The sequence below is a fragment of the Corvus cornix genome, chromosome 6 (assembly GCF_000738735.6).
Source record: "Corvus cornix cornix isolate S_Up_H32 chromosome 6, ASM73873v5, whole genome shotgun sequence".
In the NCBI taxonomy this organism is placed as follows: domain Eukaryota; kingdom Metazoa; phylum Chordata; class Aves; order Passeriformes; family Corvidae; genus Corvus; species Corvus cornix.
The window spans coordinates 12903244-12921622 of record NC_046336.1 but is presented as its reverse complement, the minus strand read 5'-3'; the positions used below and the strand labels follow the sequence as shown (position 1 = coordinate 12921622).

Genomic DNA, 18379 nt, shown 5'->3' with positions numbered 1-18379 from the left:
TGCCTGTAGGGGAGAGTAGATTTGGACACCACAGCTGCATCCCAGGAATCTCCTCCCGCAAAAGCCAGGCCAAGAATGCAATCCTGGACCAGAGATGGTATCGTATCCCCTTGCAGTCTGGCCAGCAACAATTCTGCACAGGCAAGAGAACACAAGTTACCTCCTTAAAATTGCAAATGTGGGAAGAGGAGGCCAGGAGGCTTGAGTGTTGTATATGAATGACTTTATTTAAGTATGCTGGGCACCACCAGGCAACATGGTTTGGACAGTGTGCAAGGGAACAGTCAGGCAGACCAAATGAACGGTAGATTGGAGACAGCACCGTCCTGCCCAGTCACTGCAGGTTACAAAATGGAGCACTGCTGCTGCAAGGCCAGCGGCGGGGCTAGGGGATGGAGAGCACTGCCTGGGGCATGCAGTAATGGAGCTGAGAGGAATTTGCTGGAATTCCCCTCTGTGTGCTGCAGCAAACCAGCAAGAACAGAACCAGTTTCCCAGCAGAAGGCTGAGCACTGATGGCTCTTTTCTGACAGGCTCTTGCTTAAAGCACAGTCTGCTCTGATGGGTGGAGATGAACAACCAGCCTGGCCTCAGCTGGGAGAGACCACCCCACCCACCTGCCTACAGCTTCTCCAAACCCATGGGTGAGCCCCAAGAATATGGTTCCTGCAGTGACAACTGGCTGCTGCTTACATTCAACTCAGCTAGGGCAGTGCACTGGCCTTTCCCTCACCTCTGTGGCAGTCCTCCAGCTCTTACCCAATCTCTGCACCTGAGAGTGACCCCAAGGTGATGGGTGGTGATGAACAGAAAAGAGGGAAACAGGGAGCAACTGCCACCAAGCAACTCCAGCTCCATTGCTACTGTCAGGTTCTGCAGAAAACTAATGGGGGAAAAAAGAGAGCACCGAAAAATGCACAAGTAAAACCTAAAGGGGAAACAGTGGCATGCCCCAAGACAAGCAGGTCTGCTGGCTGCCCAGGGCTGTTAGAGCAGTAGAAGCAAAGCAGCCACCAGGTGAGCAGAAAGGCACCGCAGTGCAGTGGAACACAGCCAGCAGGACAGCTTCCTGCTCAAAAACCTGCCACTCACACCGACCTCCTGGTGCGCTTTATTGTCCTCTCCCCTGGTGCACTCCCAGCGACCAGCGAGTCCCCGCGGAGCAGGGACAGGGTGCTGGTGCAGGGCTGGCCTTTCCACTAAGCACGGGTGCTGTGCACAGTGCGAACATCGAGCAGCGGGCAGCTGGGCAACAGGTGTTCAAAGAAGACCCAAAGCATAATTCCCAGGTGCTGTGGTCAGTATTTGAGAGATCCTCAGACATTTGAATAAATAAAACAATTCTTACATTACAATGCACTGTCCCAATTATTATTTTGCCCCAGAATGGATAAAGTACACAAGAGTTACGCCTGGCTGTGAATACATGCTCCCTTTGCCCTGACAAGGCGGGAAGGAGGGAAACAGCCTCGACTCTTACAAAGAACACGAGAAGTCAGCACTGTAAATCTTGGCAGGTTGAGGGGGAACACATAAGTGCCTTCACCCCATTACGGGGTACTTGCTTCCAGAGGAGAAAAGGTATTTAAAACAAGGTACGAGAGAATAACCGTCTAGTACAATGATAGCTGATTAGATTTGCTTTGTTCTACTCCATGCAATACAAACTAAGTCCTATCGCCAACTTCTCCAGCTGTGGTGCAGACCCCACATCAGGCTAAGAAGTTACACATTCATACACACACTCACACACCAAAACAGTGGGGGCAAATGGACTTAACTGTTGAGAATGTGCTTTCTCTTAATAAAAAATATATTAAAAACAACTTCAAAAACCTACTGATGGTGAAGACACCGCTGAAGAAGGAAGTAGCTATGGGGCCTCGGCTATGTGTTTCCAGACAATCCAGGCATTGCAGTCAGGCTGACTAAAGCCTGCACGAGCAGTCTGCAGTGGTTGGCTCCCTTCTGGCTTGCCAGGCAGTTTCTATAAGCTGTTCCCTTTGTTTTTGCTTATTTATTTTACAATGACATATGTGATTGTGATACAGAAAATAAGGGACTGAAATGAAAAAGGAATGGGCCATTCTGGAGAAATTTAGATTGGTATTTTCTCCTTTCCATAAAAAAAAACCAAAACAAAACAAAAAAAGAAGTTAGTAGTACTAATACAACCCTCCTGCTGCTGTTGTCTTTGCTCAGTGACATCGGGGCATGCTGGCGCACACACACACACACAGGCAGCTCTCAGACACTCGGACTCAGAAAAGCGAGTTTAAGTGAGTCTTCGGAGGAGACTGAGGACAGGTCCCAGGGCTAGAAGGTTTTTCGGTGGATGGCACGAGCTCCATCTTCTTCATATTCCTTTTTCGAAACCCACATTTTCTTAAAGGTGTCCAGAGAGGCCAAGATAGAGCCACTAAAGAGAGACAGGCATGTTATGGGTTAAACAAGAATGCTGGGGGCACTGTGCAGAGATGGGCTGTTTCTATCATGACACTTCCCCATGACAGAAAGGTGCTGAGGCTCAGTTACCTGTGACAGACATGCTCTCTGGACAGTCACTCCCTCTCCCACTATCCTCAAAACGTGCCAGTACTACAGAGCCTGGTACCACCTGCCCCCTCCCACATGACCTGGTGACTGCTGCTCCAAGAACATGCCAAGCATTGCCCAGCTGAGCAACGCAACCCCCCTGACACACAGCACCACTTGGGATAACAACCTGAGAGCTGCCGGGCTGTGCTGCCCCAGCCCCATCCCACAGCAAAACGTGTTGCTGTGCAGTACATACCCAATCCACGTGGAATACAATCTCTCCTGAGGAGCCGATATCTGGGAGAAAGAGAGAATCAGTCAGTACCTTCCCAAGCTCCAGTCTGCTCCTCCTAGCACACTGCCCACACTTCACTCCAGCTAACACCTGACAAACACAGATGTGTTCTCTCCCAACACAAAGACACCCAGAAGTCCCCACAAAACAGCCACTCTGGTCCAGGATCCTGGACAGGGGTCACGTCAGAGGAGCCACCTTCTCAGTGATGAAACAAAACTGATTTTCATCACAGTAGCAAATGCTGTTAGGCATGTGAATGTCTCAGGAAAGCCATTTCTGGTTTGAAGTAAACGGCAGCTGTAGTGTGAGCAAGGTTCTTTCAAGGTCACAGAACAATATACTTGGCAAGTGACAAACACAAAAGAGATGGCTCCTACCCTTATTTTGACGTCCTTTGGAGCTAGTTTCTTCACTTCGCTCAACAGCCTGTCACCAAAGCCTACACAAGACAGAAAACGTGTAGTGTGAGCACCTCAGCAAAATCCCAAGTTCCATCCACTAACAAGGTGGACACATCCTATGTAGTCCTACTCAAATACCCCATTCCACATCTTACAGAGAGTCCAGTCTGGGGAGGCACAGAACACAGACCGTGACACAACAGGATTTTGTCTCACTGAGACCTCAAACACTGGCACAATGGGCTCTACTTCTCAGCAGCAACCTGAGTCAAGCAAACAAGGTTTGCTTTGGTTTAGCTAGGACCTCCTCCTTCCCTAGGCATTCCTCCTGTGTCCAGCCCATTTGTCCAGGGAGTTGAATGGGAAGACCAGGATCTATTTGGAGATGTCAACCGGTGGATAACAGACTGATGGGTTCTGGCAGAGGGTATCTTTAGGTCAATAGGTACCAACTGAGCCCTGAAGGGATGGGTTGAAACCCTTCTGCACACACATAGCTGACACTCATGCAGGACTAGGACGGTTGAACCCTCACGTATCAGAGATCTAAAGAAACCTTAGAAGATGGAAGAGCCCTTTTCGGTATCTAACCTCCGATACTGTGAGCTACAGCAGCAGGAATGAACACAGCTATTCAGTCCTTCCACTGGCACTGATTGGAGGAAAACAGTAAAAGGCCTCCAAGCCCAGAAAGTGATGTACGAGAGCAGGTGTCTAGCATACGCAGAAGGATATGACTAGGACTCAGAAAATTAGGCAGTAAATGCCCCAAGAGAGCAGAGTTTACACAGCCCTCACCCCAGAGGACAAGCTGGGTGATCTGGGTTATCTTCCCAGTTTCACATAAGAAACAAGAGATCAGGTATGTCACAGCACACTGAAAGAGAAGCAGGAACCTTTGAAAAGCGTGGAGCCTCCAGACAGCACAATGTTGGAGAACAGCGTTCGCCTCAGATCCATGTCTGACTTTTGAATGGCAAAAACGAGCACTTCATGAAGTCCTTCACATTCCTCTCCTATCAGGTCCGGCCGGAACAGGAGCTCTGGGGCTCGGAAACGGGCAGGGCCGATCTGCAAGAGCAGAAGTTAGCACAGAGGGAAGAGAACAGTGTGGCTTTGCTCACTACCTACAGATGGGCCTGCCTTTCTTAGGTGAAGCTTCAGAGTAAGGAAGCTTCCTGGACATTCCTGCTGCACCACTAGATCCCAAGTGAATGCCAGTTTGGACTACAGCTCCTACAAAGGGCACCATTTCCAGTTTGCAGATGAAAGAGATGAAGAAACTTGCTCAGCCCCATACAGCAGGTCTGGCATAAAGGGAGCAAATCTAGCCCTGGTACTGGAGGTAAAACCTGTATTTCCTCTCTTTGAACCATTCTATAATAGTGGGTTCAGTCTTCTGAGGAGTATTCCTAACTCTTCAAAGCAACTGTTAGTGCACAGGAGACAATTCTAGGCAGGACAAAAGGCACATATAAAACCACTGCTGGATTTAGTGAGCTGACACCTACCCACACTCCATACCTGATCTGCATTAAGTTTTATTAGATCAGAGCCTGCTCTCAAACAGCTCAGAGTCCCCACAATCATGCTGCATCCTTAACCAGGACTTCTACTAGAGGTTGTGAGGTTTCTACTAAAGTTTTCTTTCCCTAAAAATTCTAGAGCCCAGTCAACAGCCTAGGATGAGTTTTGGTCTTGTAAAATTATCCCCTCCCATCTAACACTGTATGAAATTTCCCATCACTGGGGAGCTTTTCTGGAAACCCTGTGCTTCACATGAGGAATTCTCCAGGTGTGGTCCTTACAAACCTCAATAGTGCTTCCATCTGGCAGGTAGTACTGAGCCTTCTCAGTCTCTAGAGTCTCATCCTTCTGGGGGTTTATTGACAGGTAGCAGGCACGCTGGAGAGGAAACAGTCAGGGAGAGGAAGATGAGAAGTGTAAACCCAAATGCCTCTGACAAAATATTTTTCTCACAAATAATCAAAATCCACGTATCCCTTTGCAAGACTGATTTTAACAATATTATATGCTGGAGAAAAGACCCTTGGGGCTCACAGCAGGTAAACCACCTTGCAATATCCCACTTGTGATCCCTAGCTGCCATGGATTTTACTCCATGAAGGGTAAACAAACACTAGTGAAAGAGATCATCAGACCTTGAAAAACTGCAGCACAGGTAAATGCAAAACCTATTCTGAACCACCAACCCATCTTCACCTCCCTGTTAACAGCCCCTCAAGAGGGATTAATGTGACTTTGACTATAACTGTCCCAGAATATGGGACAGCTAAGGTTGCAAATGACCTCTGGAGGTCATCTTGTCCATGCAGGGTTTCCCTAAAGCAGGGTGTCCGGGACCCTGTCCAGATGATATTACCAAGGATGGAGATTCCACAACCTTTTAGACAAACTGTGCCAGCACTTGGTCACCCTCACACTAAAAAAAGTCTGTGTTCAGACAGAACCTCCTTAGCTTCAGTTTGTGCATCTTGTCCTGTCACTGGACATCACTGAAATGAGTCCGGCTCTGTTTTCTCTGCACCCCCCCTTCAGACATTTATATACATTGATGAGACTCTCCCCAACCATTTCTTGTGGCTCAACAGTCCAAGCTCTCCCAGCCTTTCCATATACGAGAGTCCTTTAATCATCTTAATGGCCCTAAACTCCCTCACGTAGATAATGGATTCCCACCGGCTTTCACAAGCCACAGTTTCCTTTGAGAAGAAATCCCCTCTTGGACCAACACAGAAACAAGGCAGGGCATCACCTCCTTGATGGTCTTGACAATCTCAAACTCGGAGGTTGTGTGGAAGTCATAGCCTTCCTTCCGGAGATAGAGACGCAGGAAGCGGGAGACATCCCGGCCAGCGATGTCAATCCGCATGATGGAGTGAGGCATGGCAAAGCCTTCGTAGATGGGAACTGCATGGGTGACGCCATCCCCAGAGTCCAGCACCACTCCCGTGGTCCTGCCGGTCGCATAGCTACCGAAGGGACAAAGGCTCAAGTCAGAACAAGCAACTCAAAGTGAGCCCAGGCAACACATCCACACTCAACTCAGGAAGCAGAGATTTCACACAAACAGGGGCTAAAAAACTCTCAAAACCCAAGTTCTCTTTGCATTTCAGCAGATTTCCTGTAAACTCTTTATTACACAAATTGAGTTTCAGTCCTTGCATGAAAAGGGGGTAAATCAGACATTAGTGAGGTCTTCCACAGGTTTATTTTGTAAAAGAATGGATTTTGTGGCAACATTCCACAAACACAAATCCAAGACGAAAGACACTTACAGGCTAAGCACAGCTTGCATGGAGATGAATAGCGCTGGCACATTGAAGGTCTCAAAAAACACCTCAGCAGCACGCTCTCTGTTCTTGCGCGGGTTTAGGGGTGCTTCTGTCAGCAGCACAGGATGCTGGGAAAGAGAAGAAGGAGCTGTGCTGCAGTAACCAGGAGGCAGTAGGGGTGTGTTCCTAAAAGTTTCTGCTTATTTATTTACTTTAGGAACCACTGGTGCAAGAGGACAGGTACAAAGGAGTAATTTCAGCTGAGCTGTATTGGACTGTGAATAATCTCTATTAGGTTGGAAGACCAGCAGGGTTCTGGTCTAGTTATGAAGAAGTGTTAGGAAATGTGCTCTGTGAGTAACTCTGCCCCATGAAGGACAAACAAGATGACTCTCAGTGACAAAAATCAGCCAGATTAGCCAAAATACACAGACCCTAAAAAGGGTGAAGGCATATGGTTTTAGCACAAGCAGACAGAAATATTCCTACTCCACAACTTAGATTACTCTCAGACATTTAATAATTTTTTGGTCAGATCCTTCCAGACCACAAGACTGTGGTTTTCTCCTTCCTCACTTCAAATCATGTCATTGCTGAGTGGATATGCCTGATGTGCAGGCAGAACAAGAAAAGTCAGAAGCACTTGACCTAGAGTAGAATCATTAGAGAGAGTGTGGCTAGCAAATGTGAAAGGCAGATTTTCAGTCAGGCCAGACCATCAGATCTGGAGAGGAATTCTGCTTGGACAATTCTTGTGCAGTATCTCCTGAGAGGTGAAAGAGCCTAATTTAACAACAGATACACATTTAGAAAGAAGGGCAAAGGAAAAGTCCCAAATCTTTCCCAGAGTCCCAAGGCTCCTGGTGTTACACACACACACCCCGAATGATGCCTGTGCCTTTATATAATGTGGTCTCTCACCTCTTCTGAGAACGTCTGGAGCTGGTCTTTAGAATACACGTACTGCCAGATGCGCTCCATGTCGTTCCAATCCTTCACTATGCCGTGCTCCATGGGGTATCGGATCGCAAGAAGACCTCTGTGCTCCTGAGCAAACAGAAAGGACAAGAGAGCATCAGAGCTTCCAACAATCATGCTTCTGAGCACTGTGACTTACTGTCAGACTCAACTTCAGTTTTGATTCCACTAAAAGATAACTTATCTATAGCATACAGGGCAAAACCTGAACACTCATCACAAATATCTCTCCCAGAGAAGCCAAGACTAGATAAGGCCTTTTCATACCAAGTAGGAACGTGTATGTCTGACATTTGCAGACCATATTCCCTCCTAACACTTTTCAAGCCAACACACAGACACCTATCATATGGTATCTTTGTACTACCAGCTCAGCCATGATATAAAACATAACAGGATGTTACTGGGGAATGCAGTTGGAAGGGCTCACAAGAAATGTGACCACACAACTGGCTACATGCTGACAGAAGCAGGACTGTGGAGAGAAGCTTCCTGCCCATGGCAGGGAGATATACAGCAATCGAGTAGGGTCCATTTCTAAAGCTCTCAGTCAAAAATATGTAACCATATAGAGCTAGAAGTAGCCTAAAGAGAAGAGAGAGATATCGAAGGCCTTGGGAACTAGGTCTGTGGTCAGCAGATTGGCACAAGAATGTCATTAAGCTTTCCACTCCACCTCAGACACACATGTAAGCAACAATCTGTTCTACTCTTCAGACCTACACAATACCAAAGAACCACAGTCCAGCTGCCACACCCCCGCCTTACAGCAGCACACTGAGATATACAGAGAAGTGCAGTGTACAGGTGTTCTTACCTCTGCCTTTGGACCAATGAAAATGTCCCCTTCTAAAGCACCAGCCATAACACGAACGTGCTTTGGTCTGCCCACACTAGAACAGAGACAAGAGAGTAAATGCTTCTACAAAGAGTTCATATGTACCCAAGGATTGCCTCCTTTGTGTTCCTCTCTGTCCTAACCAGAACCTTCTCAAGCAATGGGTGTGTCTGGCGGCACTACCAGCTGCAGACAGACCCAGGTTTGCTCTGAGCTAATCTCAGAATCAGAGGTGAAGGGGATAGATTGTACAGTTCTGAATGGCTGGGCATAAACCAGCTGAGTCTGGCCACATTTTTACTGATTATTCAGGACTCACCTGTTTCAACAGTGCCTGGGATGAACATGGCTAGACTGAACAATTGTCTGAGGTGTTGGATCCACACGTGCTGCCTGACCTGAGGCAGGCTTCTCAAGATTAGACATTTGTAGTCCCATACCCCACCATCTCATACAGAACACATTGCTCAGAACACAGAATTACTCATTAAAATCCCACTGCTTTGAAAATAAAAGCCAGTGACTATTCAGAGTTCCTGTTCCAGCAGTCTTCGTCCTGGCAAAACTCTAAGAAAACTTACAAAGAAGACTGTCAGGAATCAAGACATCATACCACACACTGAAAAAATATAGAGGTCTTCACACCTCTCATCCCAAATTTTAGTCTTCCTAGTCCTCTTTCCTCATGTGTGCAGATTAAACAATCCTACAGCTTTGGTTGTGTGTTGAGCCTGACAAAGCGATGTCATCTTTTATGATGTGTGTGTGTCCCTAAAAATCGCAAAATATTTAACATCGGAGCTCTCATCTCCCTGGTGCTTCTTTGCAGCAGGCAGAAAAGAGTAACTCATTTTTCCATTTATAAAACTGGGCAATTCTTCCCCTCTACATATAAAGAATTGGTACACAGTACTAAGAAGTTATCAAGACCAGCAGAGTACTTACTAGTTAGGAAAGCAGTATTTTGGTATTTGATCGCCTGCAAAACCTGCTTTAATCACACCCGAGCCCTGTGGAAGCAACAGACAAATACATGAGCTTATCATTCATTCCATTATCTTCACAAGTTTTAGAGAAGTGACATAGTACATCAGCACTGCCAGATCCTGTCCTTTCTACCAGGAAGGTTAGGGATGGGAAGTGCCAGCTTGGCTATTGGAAGGAGTGACTAGCACCCTCCTTGGCAGTGACACATCTCACAGGGTACAACTACCCTGGGCACCCTGGTACTGCTCTGCACACACCCAAACACTGCCCTGTACAGACAAGTATTTTTGTAGCCAGGGCTACTGTGAGGGGTGCAGGAGGCTAAATCCACACTCCACAATTGTCTATCAATATTAGATAATCTCTGGGGGGAGGATAACGCTCTAGAAAGCCCAGCAAGAGCAACTGAACTCTGCCAGCTTCAGGAGGCACTGGGAGAATGAAAAATACAGGCCTCCGAGAAGGAGAAATGGAAAGAATGGAGGGAGGGCAGATAAAGTCAGAGAAGGAAGTAGCAAAGAATTGTGGGAAACAGATTGGAGATGAGACTAGGAAAAGGTGATCAAGTGGTGGATGAACTAGCTAATGCTAAGGAGGCAGAAAGGTGGTCAGAAAAGACACTTGAAACCAACCCAGACTGGGGTCCGGATAGGACAAAGGTGCTGGTTACACTGCAAGGGGAAAGGCTGGGGGCAGAAAGCACAGCTGACGGGATAGAGCTTGTTCAGAAGAGACAAAGAAGAGATGAGGGATGGCAGTCAGAAAGGCACAGATCCAAAGAGCCTTCTGCAACATTCAAAGCAGCAAACACAGAGCGGGTAAAGCCAGCCGCAGCAAGGCCCTGGCAGGGAGTCAGTGCCAGGCATCTGGCCCCACGGCTCCCATCCCCGTCCGGAAGCATCCCAGGAACACCATCATCAACTTGGATCTTTGCTGACTCCTTCCCCTCCTCCATTTCCTCTCCCTGCACAAGGGAATGACATCTTGAAACAATGAGCAGCTTGCAGGAACACCCAAGTTTTGCTAAGGAGCAGATTTTCATAGGATCTCCTCAGATAAGCTGTTTCACTGGTAATCCCAGACTACCATGGGCGCAAGCTCTTCTGCAGAAAGAGGAGCAGTTCTGCTTAGCCCCATGGTGGGAGCAAAGTGTGTGTGAGTTTGCACTGAAAGCTGTGACCTGTGAAGTGCCTGTTCACTCTGCACAGGCAGAGAAGGGCTCTGCAGCAGGACTGCTCTGGTTTTGAGGCCAGAAAGACATTTTGGCTGCTCCACAGCATTTTAAAATGAGTAGCAACACAGCTCTTCCACAGCTTTCCACTTCTGACCACCTCTGCATGGGTAAGCATCACTGCTTTCACTTCCAGGCCAGGGCCAGATGAGTTGCTCAGGGCTCTGCCAGGCAAGCCCTGCCTGCCGCCATCCCAGAGCCAGAGCAGGCTCAGGACAAAGGAATGCGGGGCAGCCCCAGCCTCTCCCGTTCACAGTTCAGCGCTTTACTGCCAAGCTACTTCCATCAGCAGCTTCAGCCACGATGTCAGGCTCTGCACAGAGCACGTGCGCTCTGCCACCAGAGCCGGGATATTCCTGCCTCTGAACCACCAGAGCCAGATTTGCCAGGACACATCTGCAGGAGATGAGTGTCAGGAATACTCTGCAAACCAGATGTAGCTATTTCTAAAGCATACGAAAGGTGGATTGCTTGAATCCTTGTCTCCGGATAAACACCTGCAGCCAGGCCGGCTCCAGGAGCACACCCAAGCTGCCAACTAGGCAGGACTAACTACTTCCTTTTGGCACAAGGGACTTGGCTCCACTTGCATCCCAAGGTCTCCACTAACTGATATCAGTGTGACAAAGTGGCCTGTGAAGTGTTAAAAAGACTTCCATTGAGACAAACTCTCTTCTGGCTATTTCCTTCAAAGCTAAACAAGGAACAAACCAAAACCACTATTTTGATTTTTCTTATCATAGCTTATAAACAACTCTCTGCCCGGGAAAGAATACCACCACCCTGTGTCAAGGTTTGCAGAAAAATAGTTGAATGAAATGCAGTAACATAATGTAACCATGTTAGAATATTGCACTTACTGAATATTTTGTTCAAGATAATGACTGATCTTGCTGCTAGCACATTCTGCTGCGGGGAACTGGTTTCAGGAGAACAATGATGCTCCTATTTTAACTTAGAGATTGAAACTTCCTTATGTCAGGCCAAAAATGACCCAACATGTCCTGGTGAGATTCCCAGCAAGTTATGTATTTTAAGATTTACATACTGAAGTTCAAAGTTAACCAAATGTGTTGGGAGTTCAGAACTCCAACTTGGAGTCAAAGACGAATGACTGCTTTGAATGTGCCGGTGGGATGGGACTTCAACACAGTTGTGCTTCCAAGTGCCTGGGAATAAACCAAGAACAACTGTTTGATATCCCCACACTACAAAGACCTCACTGCACTTTCTGACCTATTCAATTTTTCTTGAAAACATTTTACTTCCTTGAAGATATGTGCACACAGAGTAAATCTGTTTATCATAGACCAGTTTGAGATTCCTATGCAACGAGAGGAAAATGTTTACATTTTGAAATAACCCTGATTCAGAAGGTTTAAAGACCTGTTTTTCCATCTTTGTTTCAAATAAGTAAAAACACATGCATCTTCTCTTCTGCTACAAACTCTGATTTATTAAAACTTGAAAAAAATGTACAAATTAATATACTTCCACCAGTAATTATCCTGGCTGGGCTTTCATTCCATTTTGTTTGGCAGGGGTTTATTTTTTTTTTTTTAAATCTGAGCAAAAGAATAAAAGAAGAAAAACTACATGTAAAATGTAAAGGTCAAGGAAGATAAACTCATTCAAAATTCTTGTGAGTGCCTTGAAGGAACTGAACATACCTCAACCCTGAACATACCTCATCCACTAGCTCTGTAGCCACTTGGTTATGGATTCATTCATCCTGATGCATTTAGGACTCAAATTTAAATGGAAATCACCAATCAATCTTCCATGTAGCACTTTCTATGGAGAGTGCACATTTCATATTGTTGTAAAACTGTTTTATTTGATACAGAATTTATAAGATCAAGAACAAACCAAAGACACAACAGCCCTTGCTGACAGCTCAGCTGCATAAAATGCCACCACTTAGACTACAAAGCAAACAAGAGATAATTCCATGTTCCATGGAGGTCAAGGAATTTGCACTGACTTAGGCCACAGCTGGACTGTCAACACGTGCATTATGTTCAACAAGGCTCCCAGACCATTTAGAGAGAGCTTGTTGGACTTCAGATGGGAATACAACTCTTAAAAATTAGACAGTGAAGAGTATTAAAGTTGTGCTGAGGTACAGCTCCCACCTCCCACTGTACATTACAAAGCTCTCCCTGCTGAAAACATACAGTTAAGAGCAACGTTTGGTAAGAGGAAAGAACCTCCTTGTTGAGTTTTTAGCTACAGAACTTCATGTCTTTTTGGAACACACTGAGATACTAGAGCAGGGCTGGAGGGGTCTGGTTCTCACCAGCTCAGTATCTCACTTCCCCCTTCCCACCTTCCCACACACAGGCACACGTGAGACAGGATAACATTCAGCCTTCAAAAGGTGCCTGCAGCTCTCTGAGGAAAAGCAGTAATGGAACAGCAGTGGGAAGAGTGGTACCTGCTCTGTGCAGCTCCACTTCCCGTCCTGCCTGAACTCCAAAGAGTACCAAAAATGCAGTGTCACCACGAGGCTCCTCGGCCCACAGCCTGCCAGCGTTCCAGGCAGATGTCACAACAACTGCTCCATTCTACTTCTTGTACAGGGAGGGGAAGGGGAGGGAGCTCATTTATCAGAGAGGCAAGAAGAATTAGCTTTTATAAGACCATTTCATAAAATGAAAAAAGACACAATCAGCTGCTGGCACATGAGCCCTTCTTCAGGTCTGAGGCAGGGGAGGCAATCATTGCACTAAATAACAAAAGGACATGCTGAAATTAAATATAGACTGCTACTACGTGAATAGCTCAACAAAGTCATCCTCACAGTACCAGAACACCTAGAGGTAAGTTTATTGTTTAGCTAATCACTCGACAACACAGCAGGATCAGTGCTGATCCAGTCATTCCTAGAAACAATCAACATAACACATTTTTTAACATCTTCAATAAAGAAGGTACATGTTTTTCTCAACATAGTCAATTTTACTGCTTACTCTTATTTTCTGTTAGATGCTTTCCTTCAATGTCTAACCTAAATCTCTCTGCTGCAAGATTCCGGGGGAATGAAACAAAGCCAATATTTTATCAGAGAGCTCAAGCTGTAGAGAGGAATTTGGGATCCAAAATAATGAAAAGGTCAGAAGAATAACTGCCTTTATCTGAGAAGACCTACAATCATTCACCTAATGGGGAGTTAAAGCAATAGGTTGAGAAGTGCCAGGCTAGCAAACCCACTCCATATGGCAAAAAGATTCAGCAGAAATTAAGCTTGTGGAGGAAGAATGGAGCACAGTACTGGCCCTTCAAAACAACACAATCTCAATCACTGGCGGTAGAGGTCAGAAGGGAGGAGCACGGGTTTGTGACTCGCTACACTGAAGGAGGCTACGTCCAAGATATGCCCTCCCACCCCTTCCTGGATGGTCCTTCCTCCTGGGAGGGCAGCATGGATGGGACAAATCAGAACTGGACCCAGAAGTACCTCAAAGAGGCACGGAATCACTGTCATTAATCTCCCGCAGAGCTGTAACACACACAGATTGAAGGTCTGCTTTGTGCTAATGAGCAGCATCAGCAGATTGGAGCAGCCATCTGCAACACCATGCTACGCTGTCAAATTACAGCTGATGCAACCCGTGCTGGGCACAGATCCTTCAGCAGCGGCATTCCAAGGCATGGGAATCCACGCCTTGGTAAGGGCACTGCTTTGTTGTGACCACTGTGCTGGATGCAATGGAGGAGGGGCAGTGCAAGGGGCGAAGGCTTCTCTCTCACTGGGCCTGTGATGGGGGCCTGGCTGGAGAGCCCTATGTCCCGCATGGGCCAAGGGAAGTGCCGGCACCCCCAGAGCCTGTGCGGGGTCCATCCACGGCCTGCCAGGAGCACGCTGGAACCCTGGCCAAAGCCTGCCCCGGAGCATGCTGGGAGAGCTGCCATGGCCTGGCCCAGCACCCCCATTGTCCCCCCAGCACAAAGAGGGGCAGGGCGGGGCCGGGGGAAGCCCCGCCTGACTGACAGCGCCAGCTGCCAATGAGCGCAGGTGATCCAACGACAGTCCCGCCCCTCCCCGGCAGGTAGCAGAGGGCTGCCCCGCTGACTGACAGCCGCCCCAGCCAATGGGGGCGCGCCGCCCCTCCCAGCCAGAGGCAGCTCGGCGGCGGCGGGGGCTGCGCCCCCCAGCGCGGGGCAGCGGCCCCGCGGCGGATGACTGCCAGTCGCCCCAGCCAATCGCGGCGCGCCGAGGCGCAGCGGCCCCGCCCCCCGAGGACGCCGTATGGCGCTGTGCAAGGGCCGGAGGCGGCGGCCGGGCCGGCTGAGGTGGGGGTGCGGCGGCGGGCGGGGCGCGGCCGCCCCCGATGACAAAGGGATTGCGGGCCCTCCCCGCTCCCGGGACACGCGGCCGCCCGCACTCACGTTGTCTATCACGACGGGCTGGTTCGCTATCACATCGTAGGACTCCATGGCGAGGACCCGCCGCAGCCGCCCGTGAGGGAGCAACAGCCCAGCCCTCGCCGGCGCATGCGCGGAGCGGCGACGCAGCGCCGCCTGGGTGATGTATTCCCGCCGCCGCGGCGCCTACTGGGAGCTGTAGTCCGACGCTGCGCAGAGCCCAGCGGGGTGGTGCGCCGGAAGCGGGGCATGCCGGGAGCTGTAGGCCGGCGCCGGGAGCGAGCCATGCTGGGAGTTGTAGGACAGCGCGGGAGCGGGGAGTGCTGGGAGGCGGAGTTCGGAAAAAGGGAATCCTGCGGACACATCCACGGCCGAGCAACCGGTGGATGTTGCGGTCTAGGCGATAGTTGGGTGCTTCCACCAAAAATCCTGCATCGCAATTGGCTCGCTCCCGCTTAATACATTTCCACCCCCTAACTTTTTCTAATAGGAAAGGAGAAAAAGGTGATCCCATTAACTTCTGTAGAGGATATCTATGACTAAGGAAAGCATTTTATTGTCCCAACATTTCATGGGATCATCTTTACAAACTACTGGTCATAACAGATCTGTTTCCTCCACGAAATACCTCCGTTTTTGAGGCAAGAGAACCACAAAAGAGGTGTCAGTATAAAGAATGCACATCATGAGCATTTCAGTGTTGAACCATGAACACATTGTCATTTTCCATTGATTGAGTATTCTAAAAGCACTTGGAATAATTGATGACTGAAACTCCAGGTCTTGTAATTAATTAAAATGAACTTCCATGCCAGTGAGCACACCTGTCTTGTCCCACATCTCTCCTGCAGACATGGATTTTTCTCCTGTAGTTCCCACCTTTAGCCCTAGTAGATGTCTCATCCCAGATATTTACCTTAAGCGACCTTCCTCATTCACCTAGTGTAAAAGAGGGAGTTTTTGTACAACAGCATTGAGGGGTTTAAATTGAGGCTAGTGTTGTATCACTTCAGTGAACGCCAGGAGACACTCATAATGGCTGTATTGAGCCAACACAGCCTTTCATACAGACTCTGCTACATTCACCTTCTCAGCAGATTGTAGCTGACTTCTCGGGCAGATGTCACAACAAGTAGTATCACGGTAACAGGACAAGTGAAATATTTTCCACTTTGTGAAGTGAGGACACCAACTGCTCACCTCCTTTATCAGGGGATTGTCACTTGGCTGCCAGCTTGTCAGCTTCTTGACCATGTGTGTTCTCCCAAACGGTGTCATGAATGTTTTTAGAATAAACTCTCACCTATTTAAGTGAGAAATGTGAGCATGAGCACTCACCTTCTCCTCTGAGCACTCTAAAGCTCGTATTTTCTATTTGCTGATTAAGAAGCAGGACCCTGCTCTAGCAAAGGTGTGCAGGACTATTGCACACACACCATCCACATGTACATACCTGGCTTTGCATGACCACAGGTGTAGTTGCAACTCAGGAATGAGCCAGAGCCTTAGTGTGCTTCGTGCACAAGTCACAATCCGCGATCAGAAAGCCCTCAAACTTCACCTACAGACACAGAGAATGCACGGGCAGAGTAAAGGTGCCTTGAGCACTGGAGGAGGCGTAAAGGCAGCAGTAACAAGCCCCTCCTCTGCCCTCAGGCCCGCCCAGGTACGGGCGCCTCCCGCTCCCGCCGGGAGCCGGCTCCGCGTTCCCGCCACCGCCGCGCGCGGGCACCGCCCCGCCCACCGCCCCGCCCACCGCGGGGCCCCGCGCTGCCGCTAGGGGGCGCGCCCGCAGAGTAACGTGGGGCGGGGGCAGAGGCTCGGCCGCCCTCCGCTCCGCGCGTCGCCATTGGTCGAGCCGTCCTGTCACTCACACCGCCCTTGCAGCGGGGCCCCGCCCCCTCCGCGCGGAGCCCCGCGCAGCGCCGCCATTGGGGGGGCTCGCTTGTCACTCACACCGCCCGGCAGTAGGCCCCGCCCCCTCCTCCAGCGGCCCCACGCAGCCGCTTGGGCCGGGCCGGGCCGGGCCGGGAGCGGAGTGGGTTCGGCACCAACCGGGACGGGCCGGGACCAGCCGCCTCCGGGACATGGAGGGCGTGCGGCCGGGCGGGGGGCCCCCCGCGGGCGGGCCGGGGTCCGGCTCGGGGTCTGGGTCCGGATCCGGGTCCTTCCCGTCGCTGTTCCCGCCGGGGCTGCACGGTATCTACGGCGAGTGCCGCCGCCTCTACCCCGACCAGCCCAACCCGCTCCAAGTCACCGCCATCCTCAAGTACTGGTGAGGCGGCCTGGATGGGGCCGGGGTCTTGCGTGGAGCTGGGGCGAGCAGTGGGGCCGGCGCCTTGTGTGGGATAGGAGAAGGTTTGGGAGGAGTAGTGGGAGTGCGAGAGGTTTAGGAGAAGCCTTGGGGCTGGGAACGTTGCTCGGGGTGAGGCGGAGGGGCTGGGGAGGGTTGCAGCAAGGGGAGAGGGACTGGGGGTTCCGTCCTGGGTTAGAGGTAAGATGCAAGAGTTTTGGGGATATGCAGCGGATCTGGGGATGGAGGCGTTGGGGATGCAGTTGGTTGCCCAGGGGCTGTGTTTGGAGGGGCTCCTGGGGAGAATGTGCTGGCAATAGGAAGAGGGGTATAGGGAGGTGTGCACTGAAGACAGGAGGGTGTATTGGGGTTTCTGTGGGGAATTGGAGGGCCCGTGAGTGAGGGGTGGCTGATGAACGCCCCGGCTGGGGCAGGTCGTACAAAAAGGGGGTGCATGTTACTCAGTGGAGGTGTTCCCACAGAAGGTGAGGGGCTGGAGTTTCCCCCCTGGACAGGAGGAACGTGCTGTCTTCTGGCCAGGAACCTGGGGTTCGAGTGTGGCCGGCACTGACCGGAGCGAGCCCGTTGTTCCAGCCTCCAGGCCGGATACATGCCGTGTGTACCCATAAAGCCCGCGGGGCAGTGCCAGCTTCTCTTGGCCTTACGTAGCCATGTGTTATCACAGACTGTGAATCTGTTGCTCAGTGTCTCTGCTGACACACTGTCTGACACCAGGAACAGCAATTGTTTATGTGGGAGAGTGGCATGAAGGAAGTGCTTGGATGTTTAGCTATCAAGATAAGTGTCTAGCGTCTAATCCCGTTTGAAGAGGAGTTCCTTTTGCTTTTTGCTATGGCTTAGCTGCTCAGCCCCCTCTTCTGGGGCTAAGGAACATGATCAAGTAACGCCTGAGTGTTTGCTTTACCTGACATTGGCCAGTCCCTACCCCAGCACATGGAAAAATTTATTAAATGCTCAACTTCTTTATTTACAGTTCATTTCACCTGTATGTCTTTACCTAATTAGAGTCTTGAGTAACAGCAGAATAACATCCTCCCTGTGTGCTGCTCTGACAGACAAAGCTGTTGCTGTAGTTGTCCACAGGAGTATTGTTTTTTAAGCGATTCTAGCAAGTTTGTCTGTTAACCCTT

The 18379-nt window shown here is 49.5% G+C and overlaps 2 protein-coding genes across 3 annotated transcripts in view; one reads left to right on the top strand and one right to left on the bottom strand.

Moving 5' to 3' along the window:
- Positions 1–206: 206 nt before the first annotated feature.
- ACTR1A (actin related protein 1A) lies at positions 207–15099 on the bottom strand. The gene is made up of 11 exons (XM_039553747.1): positions 14960–15099; positions 9295–9359; positions 8329–8404; positions 7455–7580; positions 6537–6661; positions 6014–6230; positions 5050–5142; positions 4134–4308; positions 3214–3275; positions 2795–2835; positions 207–2419 (listed from the first exon to the last, which is right to left on the bottom strand). Exons 1-11 carry the CDS (start codon positions 15005–15007, stop codon positions 2317–2319), a joined length of 1131 nt encoding a protein of 376 aa, XP_039409681.1. The 5' UTR covers positions 15008–15099; the 3' UTR covers positions 207–2316.
- Positions 15100–16897: 1798 nt separating this feature from the next.
- Positions 16898–18379, top strand: part of SUFU (SUFU negative regulator of hedgehog signaling) — a 91117-nt gene continuing 89635 nt past the window's right edge. The window contains exon 1 of one of the 2 annotated variants that reach the window (XM_039553748.1): positions 16898–17210. In XM_039553748.1, coding sequence (XP_039409682.1) covers positions 17023–17210 — 188 coding nt within the window. In that variant the 5' untranslated portion in view covers positions 16898–17022. The remainder of the gene's footprint in view (positions 17211–18379) is intronic. The other variant, XM_039553749.1, reaches the window with a different exon arrangement.

Coding starts and splice junctions, on each gene's coding strand:
- ACTR1A (XM_039553747.1), bottom strand. CDS start 15,007: ATGGAGTCCTACGATGTGATAGCGAACCAGCCCGTCGTGATAGACAAC. Junction 7,581..8,328: donor TCATTGGTCCAAAGGCAGAG/GTAAGAACACCT, acceptor CTGTTTGCTCAG/GAGCACAGAGGTCTTCTTGC. Junction 6,662..7,454: donor TCCAGACGTTCTCAGAAGAG/GTGAGAGACCAC, acceptor TCTCTTTCCCAG/CATCCTGTGCTGCTGACAGA.